The sequence below is a fragment of the Lipomyces doorenjongii genome, assembly GCF_038497915.1.
Source record: "Lipomyces doorenjongii strain NRRL Y-27504 unplaced genomic scaffold V1508scaffold_13, whole genome shotgun sequence".
NCBI lineage: Eukaryota > Fungi > Ascomycota > Lipomycetes > Lipomycetales > Lipomycetaceae > Lipomyces > Lipomyces doorenjongii.
The window spans coordinates 285,667-302,420 of NW_027118080.1; the positions used below are offsets into that span (position 1 = coordinate 285,667).

The following is a 16,754-nucleotide window of genomic DNA, read 5'->3' on the forward strand; positions in this document are numbered from 1 at the left end:
TGGTGCGATGCAGACAAGCGCGTCAACGCCAACACTCTCCGCATATTTATTATACTCGGCCTCTGCTGCCTCCACTGCGCTCCAACTCAACATCACCACACCACCACTACTACCTCCTTCATACCCACGCACAATGTCTCCTCCTTCTGCTGACGCCAACATCACACGCTTCGCGCCGCCGACCGCGCCAGCGTCGCCACTGCCGGCGTACCAGCTCTTCCACAACAAGACGCGCGCGTTCGTTTATGGCCTGCAGCCGCGTGCTTGCCAGGGTATGCTCGATTTCGACTTCATCTGCAAGCGCACGACCCCGTCGGTCGCCGCTATTATCTACCCTTTCGGCGGCCAGTTCGTGTCCAAGATGTACTGGGGTACGAAGGAGACCCTCCTCCCTGTCTACCAAAGCGCAAAGAAGGCCGCAGAGAAGCATCCCGAAGTCGACGTCGTCGTCAACTTCGCCTCTTCCCGATCTGTCTACTCCTCAACCATGGAGCTTCTGGAATTACCCCAGATTAGGGTGCGTTATGGTCTCGGTTTACTTACTCAATTGAAGCTAATATACTTGGTTAGACAATTGCAATCATTGCCGAAGGTGTCCCTGAGCGTCGGGCTCGCGAGATTCTTTACAAGGCTAAGGAAAAGGGCGTCGTCATCATCGGCCCTGCTACTGTCGGCGGTATCAAACCAGGCTGCTTTAAGATTGGCAACACCGGCGGCATGATGGACAACATCGTTGCCTCCAAACTCTACCGACCTGGATCCGTTGGCTACGTGTCGAAGTCCGGCGGTATGTCCAACGAACTCAATAACATCATCTCCCAGACCACCGATGGTGTCTACGAAGGTGTCGCTATTGGAGGTGACCGCTATCCCGGCACCACCTTCATCGACCACCTCCTCCGCTACGAGGCCGATCCAGACTGTAAGATCCTGGTGTTGCTTGGTGAGGTTGGTGGTGTTGAGGAATACCGCGTCATCGATGCCGTGAAGTCTGGCAAGATTACAAAGCCAATTGTTGCCTGGGCCATCGGCACTTGCGCATCTATGTTCACGACTGAGGTTCAATTTGGCCACGCTGGTTCGTTCGCCAACTCCCAGCTCGAGACTGCTAAGTCCAAGAATGCCGCTATGAAGGCTGCTGGTTTCTACGTTCCTGACACCTTCGAGGATATGCCAGATGTCTTGGGTGATCTCTACAAGAGTCTTGTCAAGGAGGGCGTCATCGTTCCCAAGCCCGAGCCCGAGCCTCCAAAGATCCCGATTGACTACGCCTGGGCCCAGGAACTTGGCCTCATCCGCAAGCCGGCCGCGTTCATCTCGACAATTTCTGACGATCGTGGCCAAGAGCTGCTCTACGCCGGCATGCCCATTACCGACGTCTTCAAGGAGAATATTGGCATCGGCGGTGTCATGTCACTTCTGTGGTTCCGTCGCCGTCTGCCCGACTACGCTTCCAAGTTCCTCGAGATGGTCCTTATGCTCACTGCCGACCATGGACCAGCTGTCTCTGGCGCCATGAACACAATCATCACAACTCGTGCTGGCAAGGACTTGATCTCCGCCCTCGTGTCCGGTCTGTTGACCATCGGTGAGCGATTCGGTGGTGCGCTCGACGGCGCCGCCCAGGAATTCACCAACGCCTTCGACAAGGGTCTTTCGCCCCGCCAGTTTGTCGACACCATGCGCAAACAGAACAAGCTCATCCCCGGTATTGGCCACAAGATCAAGTCCCGCAACAACCCAGATATGCGGGTTGAGTTAGTCAAGGAATTTGCTCGCAACAGCTTCCCATCTACCAAACTGCTCGATTACGCGCTCGCCGTCGAGACTGTCACTACTTCCAAGAAGGACAACCTGATTCTCAACGTCGACGGCTGTGTTGCCGTCTGCTTCATCGATTTGATCCGCCACTGCGGTGCTTTCACCCCTGAAGAAGCGGAAGACTACCTGAAGATGGGAGTTCTGAATGGCCTGTTCGTTCTTGGCCGATCCATTGGTTTGATCGCGCACTACCTGGATCAGAAGCGTCTGCGCACTGGCTTGTACAGACACCCTTGGGATGATATTACGTATCTGCTCCCCAGCGTTGACTCTTTGGGTGGCAGCAGTCGCGTTGAAGTCACGGTCTAGATAGTTTGTGTGATGTGTTCGCTGGCGAATCTACTGTAGCACGGTAAAAGGTGCGGGCAAATGTTAACTGGATCTGATTTAATTCGCGCAATATTTTGTTTTTGCTAGTTATTATTTATATCGTGTTGCAAATGTATAGATTGATTTCGACACAATGCTTATTGTGATACATATATGAACCCGAATTTGTTAGACGAGACGTAAGTACGCTTATTCAACAGTACAACGCGATATCAGACACGCTTCTGTTCGCAGAATGTTTCAGTGGTTAGTCCGTAAACGAAATGTATTTCGCGATGATTCGTCATGAATATTCGGACGTAAACCGGCAAGCTGCCCACAGGAGTCTATTAGATTGACTTCGAAGAGTCCGGGTTGTATTTGTAAGTGTTTCAACAAGTGATGGCAACAAAGAAAAGGCTTTCTTGCTGTTCTCGTATTGTTGAACGGTGACGAGAGATTGTAATTCGTCAAATACGTCATTGATGATGCAAGACCCCTTTAGTTGTGGAGTCGTGGAGGAAGAGCTAGAAACGTGACCGCTATTATTTTCTAGATTGCGAGTGGACGAGAACCAATGAATATTGCATCAAATTGACGTCTGTTGGGTAGGTGAGGCCTCAAGAAGTTGTCTTACAGAAAACGACGAGATAGTGAAATGATTGGTTCTTGCAAATGCTAGATAAATAACTGAAGGTGTTAAAAATTTGACAGGAAGTGTGAAGTCTCGAGACTTGGGCAGGTTCTGGAGTGGACAGATGTTAATACGAGACGAAAGTTCAACGTTCACGTTCAATTCATCCAAGATAGAACGTGCATCTTGACAGTGAAGAGTTATGATGATGTAATAGTCTTTGCGGATTCATTCAACGAAAATATTCTGGAAACACTAGAGGTTCACGAGCTTCTCGCTTTGACACCCAGCAAATTCTCCGCAGTTCCAAATGCGAACAACTCAAGGTCCTTTCCCGCAATCAAGCCACTCTTCTCAATCTCCTCGAAGAACTCCAATCCCTTCTCATTGGTTGAGAATGGATAGTCAACGCTGTACAGCACATGATCAATGGAAGTCGTCTGCAGAAGGCAAGCCAGAGGAGTCAGCGAGAACATGCCACTTGTCGTGATCCAGATATTGTTCCTCCAAACCTCTCTCAAAATTCGCTCCCTTTTACCCCACCTCTCAGATATTAGGAAAATGCGTTCGAGTTGAAATGGCAGCATCTCTCCCATGTGCCCGATCACAATCTTCAACTTGGGGAAGCAATCAAAGAGCCCACTGGCGAATAACTTCAGGATATGAAGCCCGGTCTCGGTGTGCCAACCCCAGCCATAAGCACTCAAAGCCATAGCGACCGAATCGCTGTAGTTCCCTTTGTAGTGTTCCATCATAGAATCGGATGCAAACGACGGGTGAATATAGATCGGAACGTTTAACTCCTGCGCTTTCTCGAAGACCAACCAGAAGCGCTCGTCATCGTAGAATTGCCCGTTCAGATGATTATCCACCAAGGCACCAACAAAGCCCAACTCCTTCACGCAACGCTCCAGCTCCTTCGCGGCAGCAGCAGGCTCGCTCATCGGAAGCATAGCAAATCCCGCCAATCGAGTTGGGTTACGGGAAACGGCAGAGGCAAGATCATTGTTAGCTGCCGAACAGACGGATGGCGATATGTTACCAGGACCATGGGAAATGACTTGGAGAGATACTTTCCCTTTATCTAGGTCTTGGATACGCTCCTCACCGAGGGACTCTAGCTTAGAGAGAATATGCGGAGGAAAGTTCGAGTAATGGTCACGTGCCTCGGGACTGGCTTCGCTGACCTTTGGTGAGGCGTAGTGCTCCTCGAGAGTAATCAGGGGGAGCATGGATGCGATGTGAAGTTAAGAGGATAATTGGCAGAAGATTGGTCATGAAATGTCGGTGTAAATGAACACAAAATATAACGACACAAATAAATAGGTATCTAGCATTCCCAGCGGGTTTCTTGTTATAGAAGTAACACAACGGACTCGTCCTCTTAACTCCGATGGCCGAGAACCCCATAAATCCGTTTTCATGAGAAAGCACGATGGCACGACGTTTGGGCGCCACATCGAGGAAGTCTTACCTACCGAAATGGCTGGTAGATGACAGCGCCACTGCGTCATAGACATCGTCATCATGTCGACACCGTCATCAAAGTAGAGTAACAAACATACTGCAAATATGACTCACCGTCTGATGTTTCTACTCCTTGGCACAACCTCAAGAGTTGTGATGTCACGATGAGAGTTTTTACGAGGTTGTATATTTCAACAATCTACTGCAAGCAAGTCCGCGCATAGTTTTGACTTCTGAAGTTCAGAGGTAAGCTGTCGCTCACCAATCAAGGCTGCTCCAATTCCCCTAGAACCGTACCGCCGCGAGGCATTTCATAGCAATGATATGCTGCTATGCTATGAAAGCTGCTGCACGATGAAGATACAGTTGTGTGCGGAGGTGGAGATGTTCTAGTCGACAGGAGATTACAGGGGCATGGTTGTCACGTGTTTTGGTTGCTTGAGGCGCTCAAATTGAACGCGTGCCCTCTTAATACCGGTAAATCTTTTAAATACAGGTAAGTCCTTTAGGCACCTCCTCCTCCAGCTCTCAAATCGAATACCATCACAGTAGCTTTCTTGCAGAAGTCTAAAGTCACCGTACTCGAGGGCAATAGAAGGGTAGCTGTTACAATAGAGATGGTAACACTAATGACGGCGCCAATCAGGGGTGCATATTCGTAGCGTAAAAAAGTCGCCGATATCGTATCGTCAACAGCCGTATTTCAAACTCCGGCTGGTGCCGAGAATCGGCGTTTGAAACAATTGACGGCCTTCGGGGACCACGGCACGTTCTAACACATGGAATGAACTGGTGAGCTATATTTTCAGTAAAATCCTTTTGTGCCATGCCAGCCAGCAGAGAACAAAAAACATAACTATAAACCTAGTGATGCGCTCGGCTCAATTCTCATCGGACCGTACGCCTTCTTCCTGAACATTTCCCGTCATCGAAGACATCTTCGATTGAATAGCATCCCTACCCTTTCCCAGAATGTCGCTCGTCTCGGACTCCCTGGTCCCAGCCGCACCTACAGAGGGTTACTATGACCTGGGAGCATACAGCCGCCCAATTAGCTCCGAGAGCGACGCGGCCAAGGTCTGGTTCAATCGTGGGCTCATTTGGAGCTATGCATTCAATCATGCCGAGGCCTACCGATGTTTCGAGCAGGCGATCGTCCACGACCGGAATTGTGCCATCGCCTACTGGGGGCTGGCTTACGCAGCAGGACCCAATTACAACAAGGCCTGGGGACTTTTCGACCCGGTCGACCTCAAACGCAGCATGAAGACATGCCATGATGCCGCCCGCCACGCTCAGAAGCTGTTACGCACCAGCTCGGCGACGCCCGTGGAGCGCGCCCTCATTGGGGCGATGCAGGCACGCTTCCCCGTCGGTCACCGAGTTGAGGATTTCTCAGCATTGGACCAAGCCTACGCCCAAGCCATGAAGAAGGTTTATGACCAGTTTGGAACCGACGACCTGGACGTGGTGGCACTCTACGCGGACGCCAGAATGCACACAAGCCAGCGTAAGATGTTCCACGTCAAGACCGGCGTCCCCATTGAATCATCTCCTGTCTATGAGGTGCAGCGCCTTTTCGAAGCCGGCCTGCGACACCCAGACGGAGAGAAGCACCCAGGGCTGATCCATTTCTCGATTCACTTTTGGGAAATGTCCGCCACTCCAGCCGTTGCACTCCCATCAGCCGTTGCACTCCCATCAGCCGATCGCCTCCGTCATCTCGTTCCCGACGCAGGTCACATTCACCATATGCCCACCCATTTGGATGTCCTTGTTGGTGACTATCGCCGCTCAGTGGATTCCAACATGGCCGCTGTACAGGCGGATGAAAAATATCTCGCCCGCGAGGGCCCCATTCTACCGCTTACACAATTACCATTCGCTGGTGTACGCCGCCATGCTATCGGGCCAGTCGAAGGTCGCCTTGCGCATGATAGACCGCATGGAGCTCTCGATTACGGACGATGTCCTCCTTGTCCAATCGCCCCCACTAGCCGACTGGCTGGAATTCTTCATGTCGTTGCGCATCCACGTCTATGTCCGATTCGGGCAATGGGAGGAGCTGAAAGCGCTCCCAGTTCCTCATGATCAAGATCTCTACTGTGTGACCACGGCAATGACGCACTACGGAAAAGGCATCGCCTGGGCCGCGACATGTGACGTGATGGAAGCGGAGAGAGAGCGAGAATTGTATCAGGCGGCCGCCGAACGAGTGCCGCCCACGCGCAAAGATTATCCCAACCTCATTATCGACGTCCTCAAGGTGGCCACCACAATGCTGGAGGGCGAAATTGAATACCGGCGGGGGAATTCATTGCCAATTTAACAGCTTTTTGTTCAGTAGCGCTGTCCTCTGTCAAGATATAGCGAGGTCGCCAATCCACGGCCCACAATTTTAATGTCTGCAAAGCCTTGCAGAGAATATCAGATTTCTCAGACTGAACAATTGCGTGCGCGCATGGTATAAAGATACCGTGTTCATCTCAGACCATAAACGTGAAGAGAGCATAATTGTGCGTGTTTGTGCCATACATAGAGTCGAACAGCATCAGGTGACCTCGCTGCCAAAGAGTCACATGTCAGCGAATTCACAGCCATCAATTGGACTTTTATTCTCCTTGTCAAGAAACCCTCTCTGGACAGAAAATCGATGGCTTCCGTAATGTCTTCTGCGGCTGTCAAACCTCGATTAGGAGCACGTTCGTCTGGGTTCTCTGTCAAAGACTTGTGTTGAAGATTTATCACCTCCTGAGTGCGAACGTAGTTCCCACCAATTCTCTTTAGCACCTCTCTTCGATGGTCGATAAAGCTTTTGGGCCTCGGCGGAGAGGTGCTCGCGAACGTACGGATTGCGTTTAATCTGATCGCAGCGCTCGAGATCATGACTGTGATTTCACCGTTTGATTCAAATCGATATGACAAAGGGTTTCCATCGATGTCACATGTAACACGCAGCATAAGCTTAAAAGAGACTGTCCTGAATCACGCTGTGCTGTGTGTCGGGTTACTAACATTGGATTTTCTTGCAGTGCTTCTGTTCTCCGACGCTCACGATCCTGCCCGTCATGAGATGCTTCTCCAAAGAAGCGACACTCATAGTACTCCGTTTTTGATCTTGTTTTCGTTGACTGCGCCAGACTTTCTGCGTCAGTAGATTAGTGACAAAAGGAAAGTACGTATTAAACCTTGACTGTAAGTCAGTTCACATCTATGCACAACTGAGTCCATTGAACCTACTGCTCAGCAGTTAAAGTTAATCCGTCGGTAAGATTAAATAGACTCTCTCTCCATGCCTCAACATTTTCTGGAATGCCCGCGAAAATTGCATGGGCCATGGTTTTATGTATCTATGACGCGTCGCGATTTGGAGTGTTGTCATTGACGCGTGAGGACAACATGTGGTTGCACGCGTTATGCACGAAGTTCGCACAGCGGCCCGGCAACAGCTGCCATAGAAATAAGCTTCGACTAGTTGTAAACATTGCGGCGCCAAAATTCGATTTTTTTGCAACCGACAAAACTTGAAATTTTGGCGCCCGTTTAAGACTTGCCCCTAAGGCTAGAGATGGAGGAAATAGCCCTACGGGTATCCATTCGGTTGGCGGCGGACGCATCTAGAATCCTGCTACTATGATACTTATATACTATATAACCCCTAGTTGACGGCCCCAAGAGGAGTGAGCACACCTCTTGTTTGAACACTTAACAAGATATTCCAGTATTGCACATCATTCAGCCATTATCCAACATGGCCCTTTCCAATATCCTTAGGAAACATCTTCCATGGACACAGGAACCGCTCATCATAAATGCGCCAATGAGCGGCGCTGCAGCCAGTGAACTGGCGATCGCCGTGACGCTTGCCGGAGGCCTGGGACAAATTGGATTCATGAACAACATTCAGTCTTTATCAAAGCAGCTTGAAAGCGCCCGACGAGGTCTCCAAGGTGTGACGAAGATCCTTCCCAACCCACAAGTTCTCCCTATCGGCCTAGGCATTATCGTTTTCGGATCGGCCGTGGAAGAATGGATATCGCTCTTTGCTCAATATAAACCTGCCGTGGTTTGGCTCTCCTTTGCCAGCGCTGACGAGTTCGGGGCGTGGACGGAGGGAATACGGCGTGCCTCACCGGACACGAAAGTATGGGTGCAGGTCGGCAGCGTGACGGCTGCCGTCGCAGTGGCCGAAGCGTGTCATCCGGACGCGCTAGTCTTACAAGGTAGTGATGCAGGAGGGCACGGGCATAAGGACGGAGCCAACGTTATCTCTCTCATCCCCGAAGTAGCCGATGTTTTGCGAGAACACGGGATCAATGACATCCCGCTTGTCGCCGCGGGCGGAATCGTCGACGGACGAGGGTCTGCAGCCGCGTTGGTACTCGGGGCATCTGGCGTGGTGATGGGCACACGGTTCCTGGCAGCCACGGAAACGCGAGTCCCCGACGCCTACCGGGATGCGATCTTTAATGCATGGGACGGGGCAAGCACCACAGTCCGATCGCGAGTTTTCGACGCGATATGGGGCCCTAACTTCTGGCCAATCGCGTATGATGGAAGGTGTCTGAGAAATAAGGTATACGAGGAACACCAGAAGGGGATCGCCGTTGACCGCATTCGCGCCTGGCACTATGGTGCGATGCGCGAAGGAGGCACTGAGCCGCTGGAAGCGAGGGATGTGGTAGGTATCTGGGCAGGGACGGGGGTGGGCTTGGTCAAGACGCTGGCCAACGCCGGAGACATAGTTCGCGAAGTGAGGGAGGATACAAAAACGCGGCTGTCAACGGCCGCCTGTCTTTGTAATCCAATCAGGGTTCAGGGTTCACCGTGATTTTCAAACGCCGAAGTAAATGACTGCAATGTTCGGCCGAAGTTAAATCAAATTGCTAAAACTTAAAGCGCATGACTATACCGAAGTCGAACGGAGACTCGACCTGAAATTGAAACCCCGGTCACTGCATTCTGGTCACGTAGGTCTTCTCGAAATTTCATGTATGAATATTTCATATTTATATATAAGTGAGAGAAATAGACAATATAAAACGGACTCGCTACGACCTCCAAGGCTCACATTAGATTCGTATATTGCATGCACACCCCACTCATCCAAACCTCAACGCGAGCAGACCTTTCTATCATGTTTCCACGAAAAGACGATTCTATGGTTTGGCATGGGCCTGTCGAGGCAGTACTAATTTTCTATGATGCTCCGGCGGATGGAGCTGCACCATTCAATTACGTGGAAGAGCGTCCGGAGGGACAGCCCCAGCGCAACTATGAAATGACAACTATGTCTTCAGGAATAGCTAGCTAAAATGTGTAGACTATAAAGTTCATGCTAATGTATATGGAGTAATACTAAAAAGAGGAGGATACGTGATGAGAGTTGACGATGACAGGTGACGTGTCATCATAAGAGAGCGGAGTGCGGAAGTGGTCTCATGAACTCAGCCACCGAAGCTAAATACAGCTTATGCACATGCGTCTCCGGTACAATCAAATGGCATTATCATTATGAGGATAATAGCCCGTACCCAACGAAAAGATCGACGTGTACAGTCCTGCTCACATTACTTCATTAAGGGTTGTCGTAAGACACATGAGCAATCTCGTACGAGATTGCTGACAGAATTACGAATACTTGAGATGAGTGAGAATTACCTCATGTGAAGAATCACTTCTGCTTGAGGATTGGACGCAATTCATACTATCGTACAGTAGTATCCTGCATATATATAGAGGTCGTAATTACCTTGGATACGTGATTAGTTGAAAAGAACTAAGTCTACGGAGATCCAGCAACCCTTTCATTAAAAGTTCTTATTGAGCTTACTTCCTCTGTGCTCTACCAATCAATATCGCATATTACAATACTATGGTCATGACGCGCACAAGGTCGCTATATCTGATATCCGTGGGCAAGAGGATCAGATTTCGTTAGACCGCGATGCATTCCGGGTTTTGCGAGGAATAAACTCGCAGACGACATATGAGACCTTCAACTCCGACGAGGAGATTCGACAGGTGTACTACCCCGAGGTGGAAAATTTGCTGCTGCAGCAGGTTCCGGGTGCGCACACAATTATTCTGTTTGACCACACCATCCGACGAGTCGAATCTAACGCTGCTCGCCAACCAGTCAACCAAGCCCACGCGAATCAGACGACACGGTCTGCTGAGCTGCGATTACGCAGGCATATCGCAGATCAAGGCAAAGAAGCCGATGAGTTGCTGCGCGGTCGCTATCGGATCATCAATGTCTGGCGCCCAATCAATGGCACGGTAGAATCATCGCCGCTTGCTTTTGCTAGCGCCACGACGACTAGTGATGTGGACTTCGTCGCCATTGAACAGCGTTACCCAGACTTCAATGGTGAGATCATGGGCGTGAAGTACAATCCAGCCATGGAGTGGAAGTACTGCTCAGGGCTGGAAAATAATGAAAGAGTTCTTCTCAAGTGTTCAGATACACAGGCCGGTGTGGTATCGCGAGTGGCCCATTCTGCTTTTGTTGACCCACGCACGGCCGTCAATGCGAAGGGAAGGGAGAGCATCGAGGTTCGGGCTCTGGTCTTTGGTTAGAAGCAGCAGACGAAGGGTTCTCATACCCATCGGCCTGGGTCCCAGTATGCTTCTTCACCAAGAACCAGCAATGGAGGCCCAGGAAACTCCGATGAAATTACTTATTGCTGCATCGTCTCTGAGGCATATGTATTAAATACAGATGTACTGTTGAGTTTTCCACGCCTAACAATTTAAAAGCAAGCGTATAAGGGTTAGAGAAATGGATCTTGACTACTATTTTCTATTTAAGAAAACTATATCTCCGGACTTTGTTGTATGGTGTCAGGGTCATGTCTAGAAGCCCTTCCCCGCGAGGTTGCTTCGCTTGAAAGTCATTACTCCAGTAGCCTGCAAACTCAGGTGCAATGCTAGAAACTGCATGTAAGAAGTCATGGAGCGATCGATCATCGTCAACGTCCGGAAGTCTTAGCTGCTTGCACTTTTGATATACCTTCTGCCACTGCTGGAGCCAGGTCTCAATTTCCTGGTTGCGTGGAGCTTGCTTTAGGGCCTGGCTTTCTTGCCCGGTCGGTCGGGGCTACACGCTGCTTCCAAGCAACTAGCATTTCATAGGGTGTGTCACAGTTGAATGTTTAGACTAAATTGGTACGCGACACGGATTCTTGAATGAACAGTCGTAGACCATTCATTGCCGCATCCTGCCGGTCATAAAGAGTGAGTCGATGCTTGTAGTCGAATCGAAGGAGCTTAAGTTCTTCCTTTTCATCTTCATCGAGCTCGAAAAGTCTTGTTGTCGTCGGGTTGACAGATTGGCCTACAAAGGGAAGTAAATATCTAGCTTGTTTAATCGCATTAATCCGGGGATTGCTGTGGGAAATGGGATGACATTGGCTGCAGATTTCCCAATTGGCCCAACGATAATAATGAATATCCATCCAGGAGAGAGCCCTCGCAAGAGCTGTCATAACTAGGGTTGTTGCCACCCACGGCGGATTCCAGGCGCGTGCCAGTGGAAACTACGAGCGTAAACCATCGGGACCTCGCATACAATTGAGAGTACTTGTGGCTGTCTGACTCGTTAGAGCCAAGACACAAGACACTCCTAGACGCTTCGCTTCCGCAATAGAAACTTACTGATTTACGCGGATATTGGGGGGACTGCTAAAAGTACATCATTATGGCATCCGAAATTGAGTCAATCCGCCCAATTACCCCAGTCCCTTCCATATCATCCATCTACAATTACGACATCATTATTACAACGACAGACATAGTAATCAAGAACGCTGAAGACACATGCATGGCACCGGCGGCATTCTTATCAGCCGACGGCAACGTGCCATTGCTGCTTGAGTTAGACGGAATGGTGCTCGCAGCACACTGTCGGTCCTTAAACAGCGTCGCCGAATCGAGCACTGATCCATTGGCACTGGAAACGAACTCGTGGGTAATGTGAGTGCAGTTGTGGAATGTAAGCTTGCTCCATCCATATGTCGTATTCTGAATATATCGCAAGTACGACGGGAGTGGCTCTACGTACTGTGACGTGCCATGATAGTGACCGCCGAGACCGTTAAGAATGTACCACGGCGCTGAAGGGTTGTTGAGCTCGTTAGGATCCGGAACTCCGTCCGCGATTGGCGCATTGCGCTCATACATGTGGATGTGACCGTAAAACACCATGTCGACATTGTACTTCAACAATAGTGGCTCAAACGCAATCTTGCAATTCCAGCAGATAGTATTGGACACGTTGTTGGCCGCGGCATACCACGGACGATGGCCAGAGACGATTACCCATGGAGTTTTTGTGCGGTCGACCGAGGCAAGATCCTTCTCAAGCCAATCGATCTGCTCATTAGGGTACGACCCGAATGGCCCAGAGTCCATGTGCTCAGGTCCATTGACATCGTCTTCGCCGATGAGACCGTTGCCAAGATCAGTCTCCGTGTTAATAGAAACATAGTGAACCATTCCATGATCAAAAGAGTACCAGAAATTTCCAACGCCGCCGGACTCCTCTGACGGCATGCGGAAATGGTTGATGTAGCCGGTAAAGTTGCGCTGGCCCTCGACACAAAGCGAAAGATCGTATGTAGTATTGCCAGTCGTGAAGCCGCCCTCGTCGCAGTTGGACTCATGATTGCCTGGAACAACCATATACGGCTTCCGAGAGGTGACTGGCTGAAGCTCATCGTAATACTGGTTCAGGAGAAAGTTGTAAATCTTGTAGCTGTCCGCTATAGAGACGTTAAGGTACCCATCGACCTGCTCCCGAAGCCAACTATCCGCATACGCAATGTCACCAGCTGGTATCTTTGTTAGAAGCCTAACTTGAATCTTGACAATATCAAGATAAACATACGATGCCATAGAAGGTCGTAGCCATCAACATAACGGGCAAGCGACTGCATCGTATTGCTGTCGTTGGCCGTGAAGATAGGATAGTCACTCTTGACGGAACTGCCATACGGGCCCATGACACCCATATCGATGACAATTGCTGCAGTGTAAGGTGTGAAATCACCGGCAGGTCGCGCAGTAGTGAAAGTATAGGGTGCGAGCTCGCTGCAGTTGTAACAGTTGGTGTTAGAGACGACGTAATAGTAGGTCGTATCCGGCTTCAACCCGGTGACCTTGACGTGATTGCTCCAGGTGAGAGAAGATGAATATGTAATCGAGATACCGGTCGCGGTGGATGAGAGGTCCCAGACATTCTCGCCGTAGTAGACAGTGGGGTTTTGAACCTCCGCATATGTATTCCACGACACATACATGCCGGTAGTTCCTGCATAGGCCAGACGGTGCTGGAGCGGCTCCAGCTTGTTAACGGGTACCGCACCCGGAATATTAATCTGAGCGAGCGCGGCACTAGCCAAAGCGAGAATAGAGGTGACAGTAGACAGCCACATTGTAGTGAGGATGGGATCTGATAACCTGACGAGCAAGCGTGAAGGATGGGACGATGGAATATTTAAATTCTGATAGGCGGCCAATTTTCCACGACCTGTCAACACCCAACGGAACGAATTATAACGACGAACCAAGTCCACAGACACTAATGACAGAAAACCACAAGCCGGGACTAGTACGCCGGTAAACGTCTTGACCCTGCAGGCAATCACTCTTACATCAATAGCAAGTGTGCGTGCCGCAGTCGGATTCAGCGTGTGATAATTGCTTCTTGGAACACGAGGTGTCAGTAACGCCTGGCCTGAAGTCAAGTCAGGTGCTCCCTGCAAATGGGAGGACAATTGGCGAAGCAGCAATTCGATCTGGGAACCAAACTGGGCAGGCTAATGCAAATGCTTGGTGGGCCAGCTCGGTCAAGCAACGGTCTCGCCAAGCCGGAACTGCACTTTGGCTCGGCGGCCGTGAGCCGCATAGCCTTTAAGCTGCCCCACGTGTGCGTCGCTACGGCTGCTGCTTCTTCAACTATCCTAAGACTGCAACAAGAACAGAACTACGCTTACGATGATAAGCCACTCATCTTGACTATGTGAGTCACACTCCGCGTGTTGCTCTCTTATTTGACAGAGCAACACCCACATCTGACTGGCTTGGAACTGCCGACTTTGGCCGTCCTTCTGAACAGGTCCGTCGCAAAGCCAATCTAATTTATAGTATTTCAAAGCACTGTCCCTAAATGCACCGGATGTGCCTAGCTGCTAGGGCTTGACACGATATCGTCTATGGGGCGATATCGCAATATGGTATCTGCGGCGCATCTGCGGCGATACGATATTGCCAGAGGAAAATCTTGGCGATAATTTAGGCGATAATATCGCTGAATTTCAAATTAGGCGTTACGATATACGATATTGATGTTGAATATCTTATCATATCACCGAGATTCCACGTGATCCTCATCGCCGTAATGAAAGGGCCCTGATGATTAGAAGTCTAAGTAAGTAGTAAATTAAGTGCACGCCAAAGTCCCCAGCATAGATATTTATGGGTTACAAAGAGTATATTTAATAAATCCTCTTCCGCGCTGCTTGCAAAATCTCAAACCTTAAAAGCGTTAAATTAATCTCGGTATTTATCTAGCGCATTATCGCCTGGTTGGCGATATCGTAACGTATTTTACACGATATGGCGATACGATATCGCCCAAGTGGGCGATAAAATAGGCAGTAATAGCGCTGGGCTTTTCTGGCAGGCGATACGATATGCGATATGGCCAAACTCCGACGATATCGTATCGTGTCCAGCCCTACAGTAACTGCTTGAATGACAAATCATGATTGCTGCACAAGTACATCGTTTAATATATTTTCATATCCGAAAAGAGGGAGCATGTCGAGGATGCTTTCGGCGGCTAATGACAATACCAATGCACTATTCACTAAAGTCCAAACTTTCAAGATATTAATCAGCCATATAAAATATGGTGAAAGCAAGCAATCTTTTTATCACCCATCGTCGGAAATACTGAGGGCAAACCATGCCCATCTGTACGATTATTCAAGGTGAGGTTAATCCTCTTCCCATTACGGCTATGGCAAGATGAAGCTACAGCCTCTCGACTCTTATTTCGAGTGAAGTTGAAGCCGGACTAATAGGCAACTGAATATGAAAGGATTCAGGGTAGGTGTTCCAATCAGGATCCGGGTCAAATGGTGGAAGCTCTCATAGGAGAATGGCACGAGCAGATGCGTTATCTGTCTCGTATTGCATATTCGGGAGCGCTAGAACCATCTGTAGATAGTTTATGCAATTCACTGTGACGAAGTCGAGCAGGAGGAGCATTACCAATCTGCAGAAAGTGAAGAGCTGGTGGAAAATAAGCAGAACACTGAGGACGATGAGAGCTGTGATACTTAGACAATATCTAATTGGTTTATTCATAGGGCTGGACACGATATTGTATCTGCGGTGATACGACAATGCCAGAGGAAAATCCCTAGCGACGCGATAATTTATCCGATAATATGGCCTAAATTTCAAATTAGGTGTGGTTGTATACGATATTGATGCTGAATATCGTATCGTATCTTCGAGATTATGATCTTATTATGGTAGAAAAGGGCTGGCTCTGTGCCCCGAGATAGAAAAGTGGCACGCCAAAATCCGAAGCATAGGTAATCGATACCCACGGATAGGACTAACAAATATAAATACGTAGCAGATGCTACTTCCGAGTCTTGTCCAGTGGTTGGTTGTGAAGGGAGGATGGAACTCTGTAATATGGATCTGGTAGCTTTCGAGCCGCATGGTCGAAGTATCATATGTTGTCGCAGTTTGTAGAAGGAGATCTCATATCGCATCGCCAATCTGGTCACCGTATGAACTTGGTTGAATTTTGCACGTGTATATGAAATAAGTCGTCCTAGCGTTCAAGGATTCAAAATTTACTGTCGTATCCGATTATCCACGGATATTCGCATCAGGCACACTGTAGAGATCCGGACCATTCTTTCATAACTTTTACCGCCTCGTCGAAAGGAGTTGGATTCGGGAGCAATCAATCTTACGAACGAACTGTGTAAAACATGTTGACTATCAACTGTAGAATATGAAGTAGATCTGATATACGGCCCAAAAGGTCGTTCTTTGAATTGGTTCTACGCCGACCCTGACACCGAGGATAGATTATACAACACACGGCGTTTTCGCCTACGCGGGCAGCCGAATGGCCTTTTCGCAGCTTCTCCCACAAGGAGAATGTGACAATCGGTTTGAACCCTGGCCGAAGTAAATGGTTGGCGATAGAATTCCTTCAACAGGTACGCGTTGCGTCGCACACGGGAAAGCACGGCTGCTACAATCTATGGCCAAATCTAGCTAGCCGTCCAAATTAGTCTCGCCGGCTCCAGACGCACTGGAGGATTCGCCTGCCCATTTTCGGCATGGCGTAAAGCAAATCTCACCCTAACCCGAATTATAGGCCGCTAATTACGAACATTTGTCGAATGGCCTGAGAGTCTGTCGTCGTCGTTGTAAAATGTTCCCAGCCGTCTCCATAATTAATCTGCTCAGCGTAAAACAGGCATTG

General features: G+C 49.4%; 7 protein-coding genes across 7 annotated transcripts; 4 read left to right on the top strand and 3 right to left on the bottom strand.

Moving 5' to 3' along the window:
* The first annotated feature begins 12 nt into the window (after positions 1-12).
* V1508DRAFT_460782 (citrate synthase-like protein) lies at positions 13-2,428 on the top strand. Its single transcript, XM_066942780.1, has 2 exons — positions 13-517; positions 571-2,428. Exons 1-2 carry the CDS (start codon positions 134-136, stop codon positions 2,128-2,130), a joined length of 1,944 nt encoding a protein of 647 aa, XP_066797114.1. The 5' UTR covers positions 13-133; the 3' UTR covers positions 2,131-2,428.
* Positions 2,429-2,820: 392 nt separating this feature from the next.
* Positions 2,821-4,075, bottom strand: V1508DRAFT_49195 (uncharacterized protein). Its single transcript, XM_066942934.1, has one exon. It carries the CDS (start codon positions 3,994-3,996, stop codon positions 3,028-3,030), a length of 969 nt encoding a protein of 322 aa, XP_066797115.1. The 5' UTR covers positions 3,997-4,075; the 3' UTR covers positions 2,821-3,027.
* Positions 4,076-5,203: 1,128 nt separating this feature from the next.
* On the top strand, positions 5,204-6,560 carry V1508DRAFT_396346 (uncharacterized protein; the record flags this gene model as incomplete). The annotated part of the gene is made up of 2 exons (XM_066938096.1): positions 5,204-6,121; positions 6,147-6,560. 2 exons carry the CDS (start codon positions 5,204-5,206, stop codon positions 6,558-6,560), a joined length of 1,332 nt encoding a protein of 443 aa, XP_066797116.1.
* A 1,226-nt stretch (positions 6,561-7,786) lies between these two features.
* On the top strand, positions 7,787-9,308 carry V1508DRAFT_413920 (nitronate monooxygenase). Its single transcript, XM_066939853.1, has one exon. The coding sequence runs from the start codon at positions 7,983-7,985 to the stop codon at positions 9,060-9,062; it is 1,080 nt and encodes a 359-aa protein (XP_066797117.1). The 5' UTR covers positions 7,787-7,982; the 3' UTR covers positions 9,063-9,308.
* An 84-nt stretch (positions 9,309-9,392) lies between these two features.
* Positions 9,393-10,813, top strand: V1508DRAFT_351649 (putative methyltransferase; the record flags this gene model as incomplete). The annotated part of the gene is made up of 3 exons (XM_066936823.1): positions 9,393-9,523; positions 9,815-9,821; positions 10,127-10,813. The coding sequence occupies 3 exons, from the start codon at positions 9,393-9,395 to the stop codon at positions 10,811-10,813; spliced, it is 825 nt and encodes a 274-aa protein (XP_066797118.1).
* A 1,046-nt stretch (positions 10,814-11,859) lies between these two features.
* V1508DRAFT_49364 (Metallo-dependent phosphatase-like protein) lies at positions 11,860-13,833 on the bottom strand. The gene is made up of 2 exons (XM_066942935.1): positions 13,122-13,833; positions 11,860-13,065 (listed from the first exon to the last, which is right to left on the bottom strand). Exons 1-2 carry the CDS (start codon positions 13,666-13,668, stop codon positions 11,999-12,001), a joined length of 1,614 nt encoding a protein of 537 aa, XP_066797119.1. The 5' UTR covers positions 13,669-13,833; the 3' UTR covers positions 11,860-11,998.
* A 1,187-nt stretch (positions 13,834-15,020) lies between these two features.
* On the bottom strand, positions 15,021-15,931 carry V1508DRAFT_413925 (uncharacterized protein). The gene has a single exon (XM_066939854.1). The coding sequence runs from the start codon at positions 15,605-15,607 to the stop codon at positions 15,389-15,391; it is 219 nt and encodes a 72-aa protein (XP_066797120.1). The 5' UTR covers positions 15,608-15,931; the 3' UTR covers positions 15,021-15,388.
* Between the last annotated feature and the right edge of the window lie 823 nt (positions 15,932-16,754).

Bases quoted from the DNA above. Each gene is read 5' to 3' on its own strand.
- V1508DRAFT_460782 (XM_066942780.1), top strand. From the start codon at position 134: ATGTCTCCTCCTTCTGCTGACGCCAACATCACACGCTTCGCGCCGCCG. The intron at 518-570 runs GTGCGTTATGGT...ATACTTGGTTAG, and splicing joins TGGAATTACCCCAGATTAGG to ACAATTGCAATCATTGCCGA.
- V1508DRAFT_49195 (XM_066942934.1), bottom strand. From the start codon at position 3,996: ATGCTCCCCCTGATTACTCTCGAGGAGCACTACGCCTCACCAAAGGTC.
- V1508DRAFT_49364 (XM_066942935.1), bottom strand. From the start codon at position 13,668: ATGTGGCTGTCTACTGTCACCTCTATTCTCGCTTTGGCTAGTGCCGCG. The intron at 13,066-13,121 runs GTATGTTTATCT...CAAAGATACCAG, and splicing joins CTACGACCTTCTATGGCATC to CTGGTGACATTGCGTATGCG.
- V1508DRAFT_413925 (XM_066939854.1), bottom strand. From the start codon at position 15,607: ATGAATAAACCAATTAGATATTGTCTAAGTATCACAGCTCTCATCGTC.
- V1508DRAFT_413920 (XM_066939853.1), top strand. From the start codon at position 7,983: ATGGCCCTTTCCAATATCCTTAGGAAACATCTTCCATGGACACAGGAA.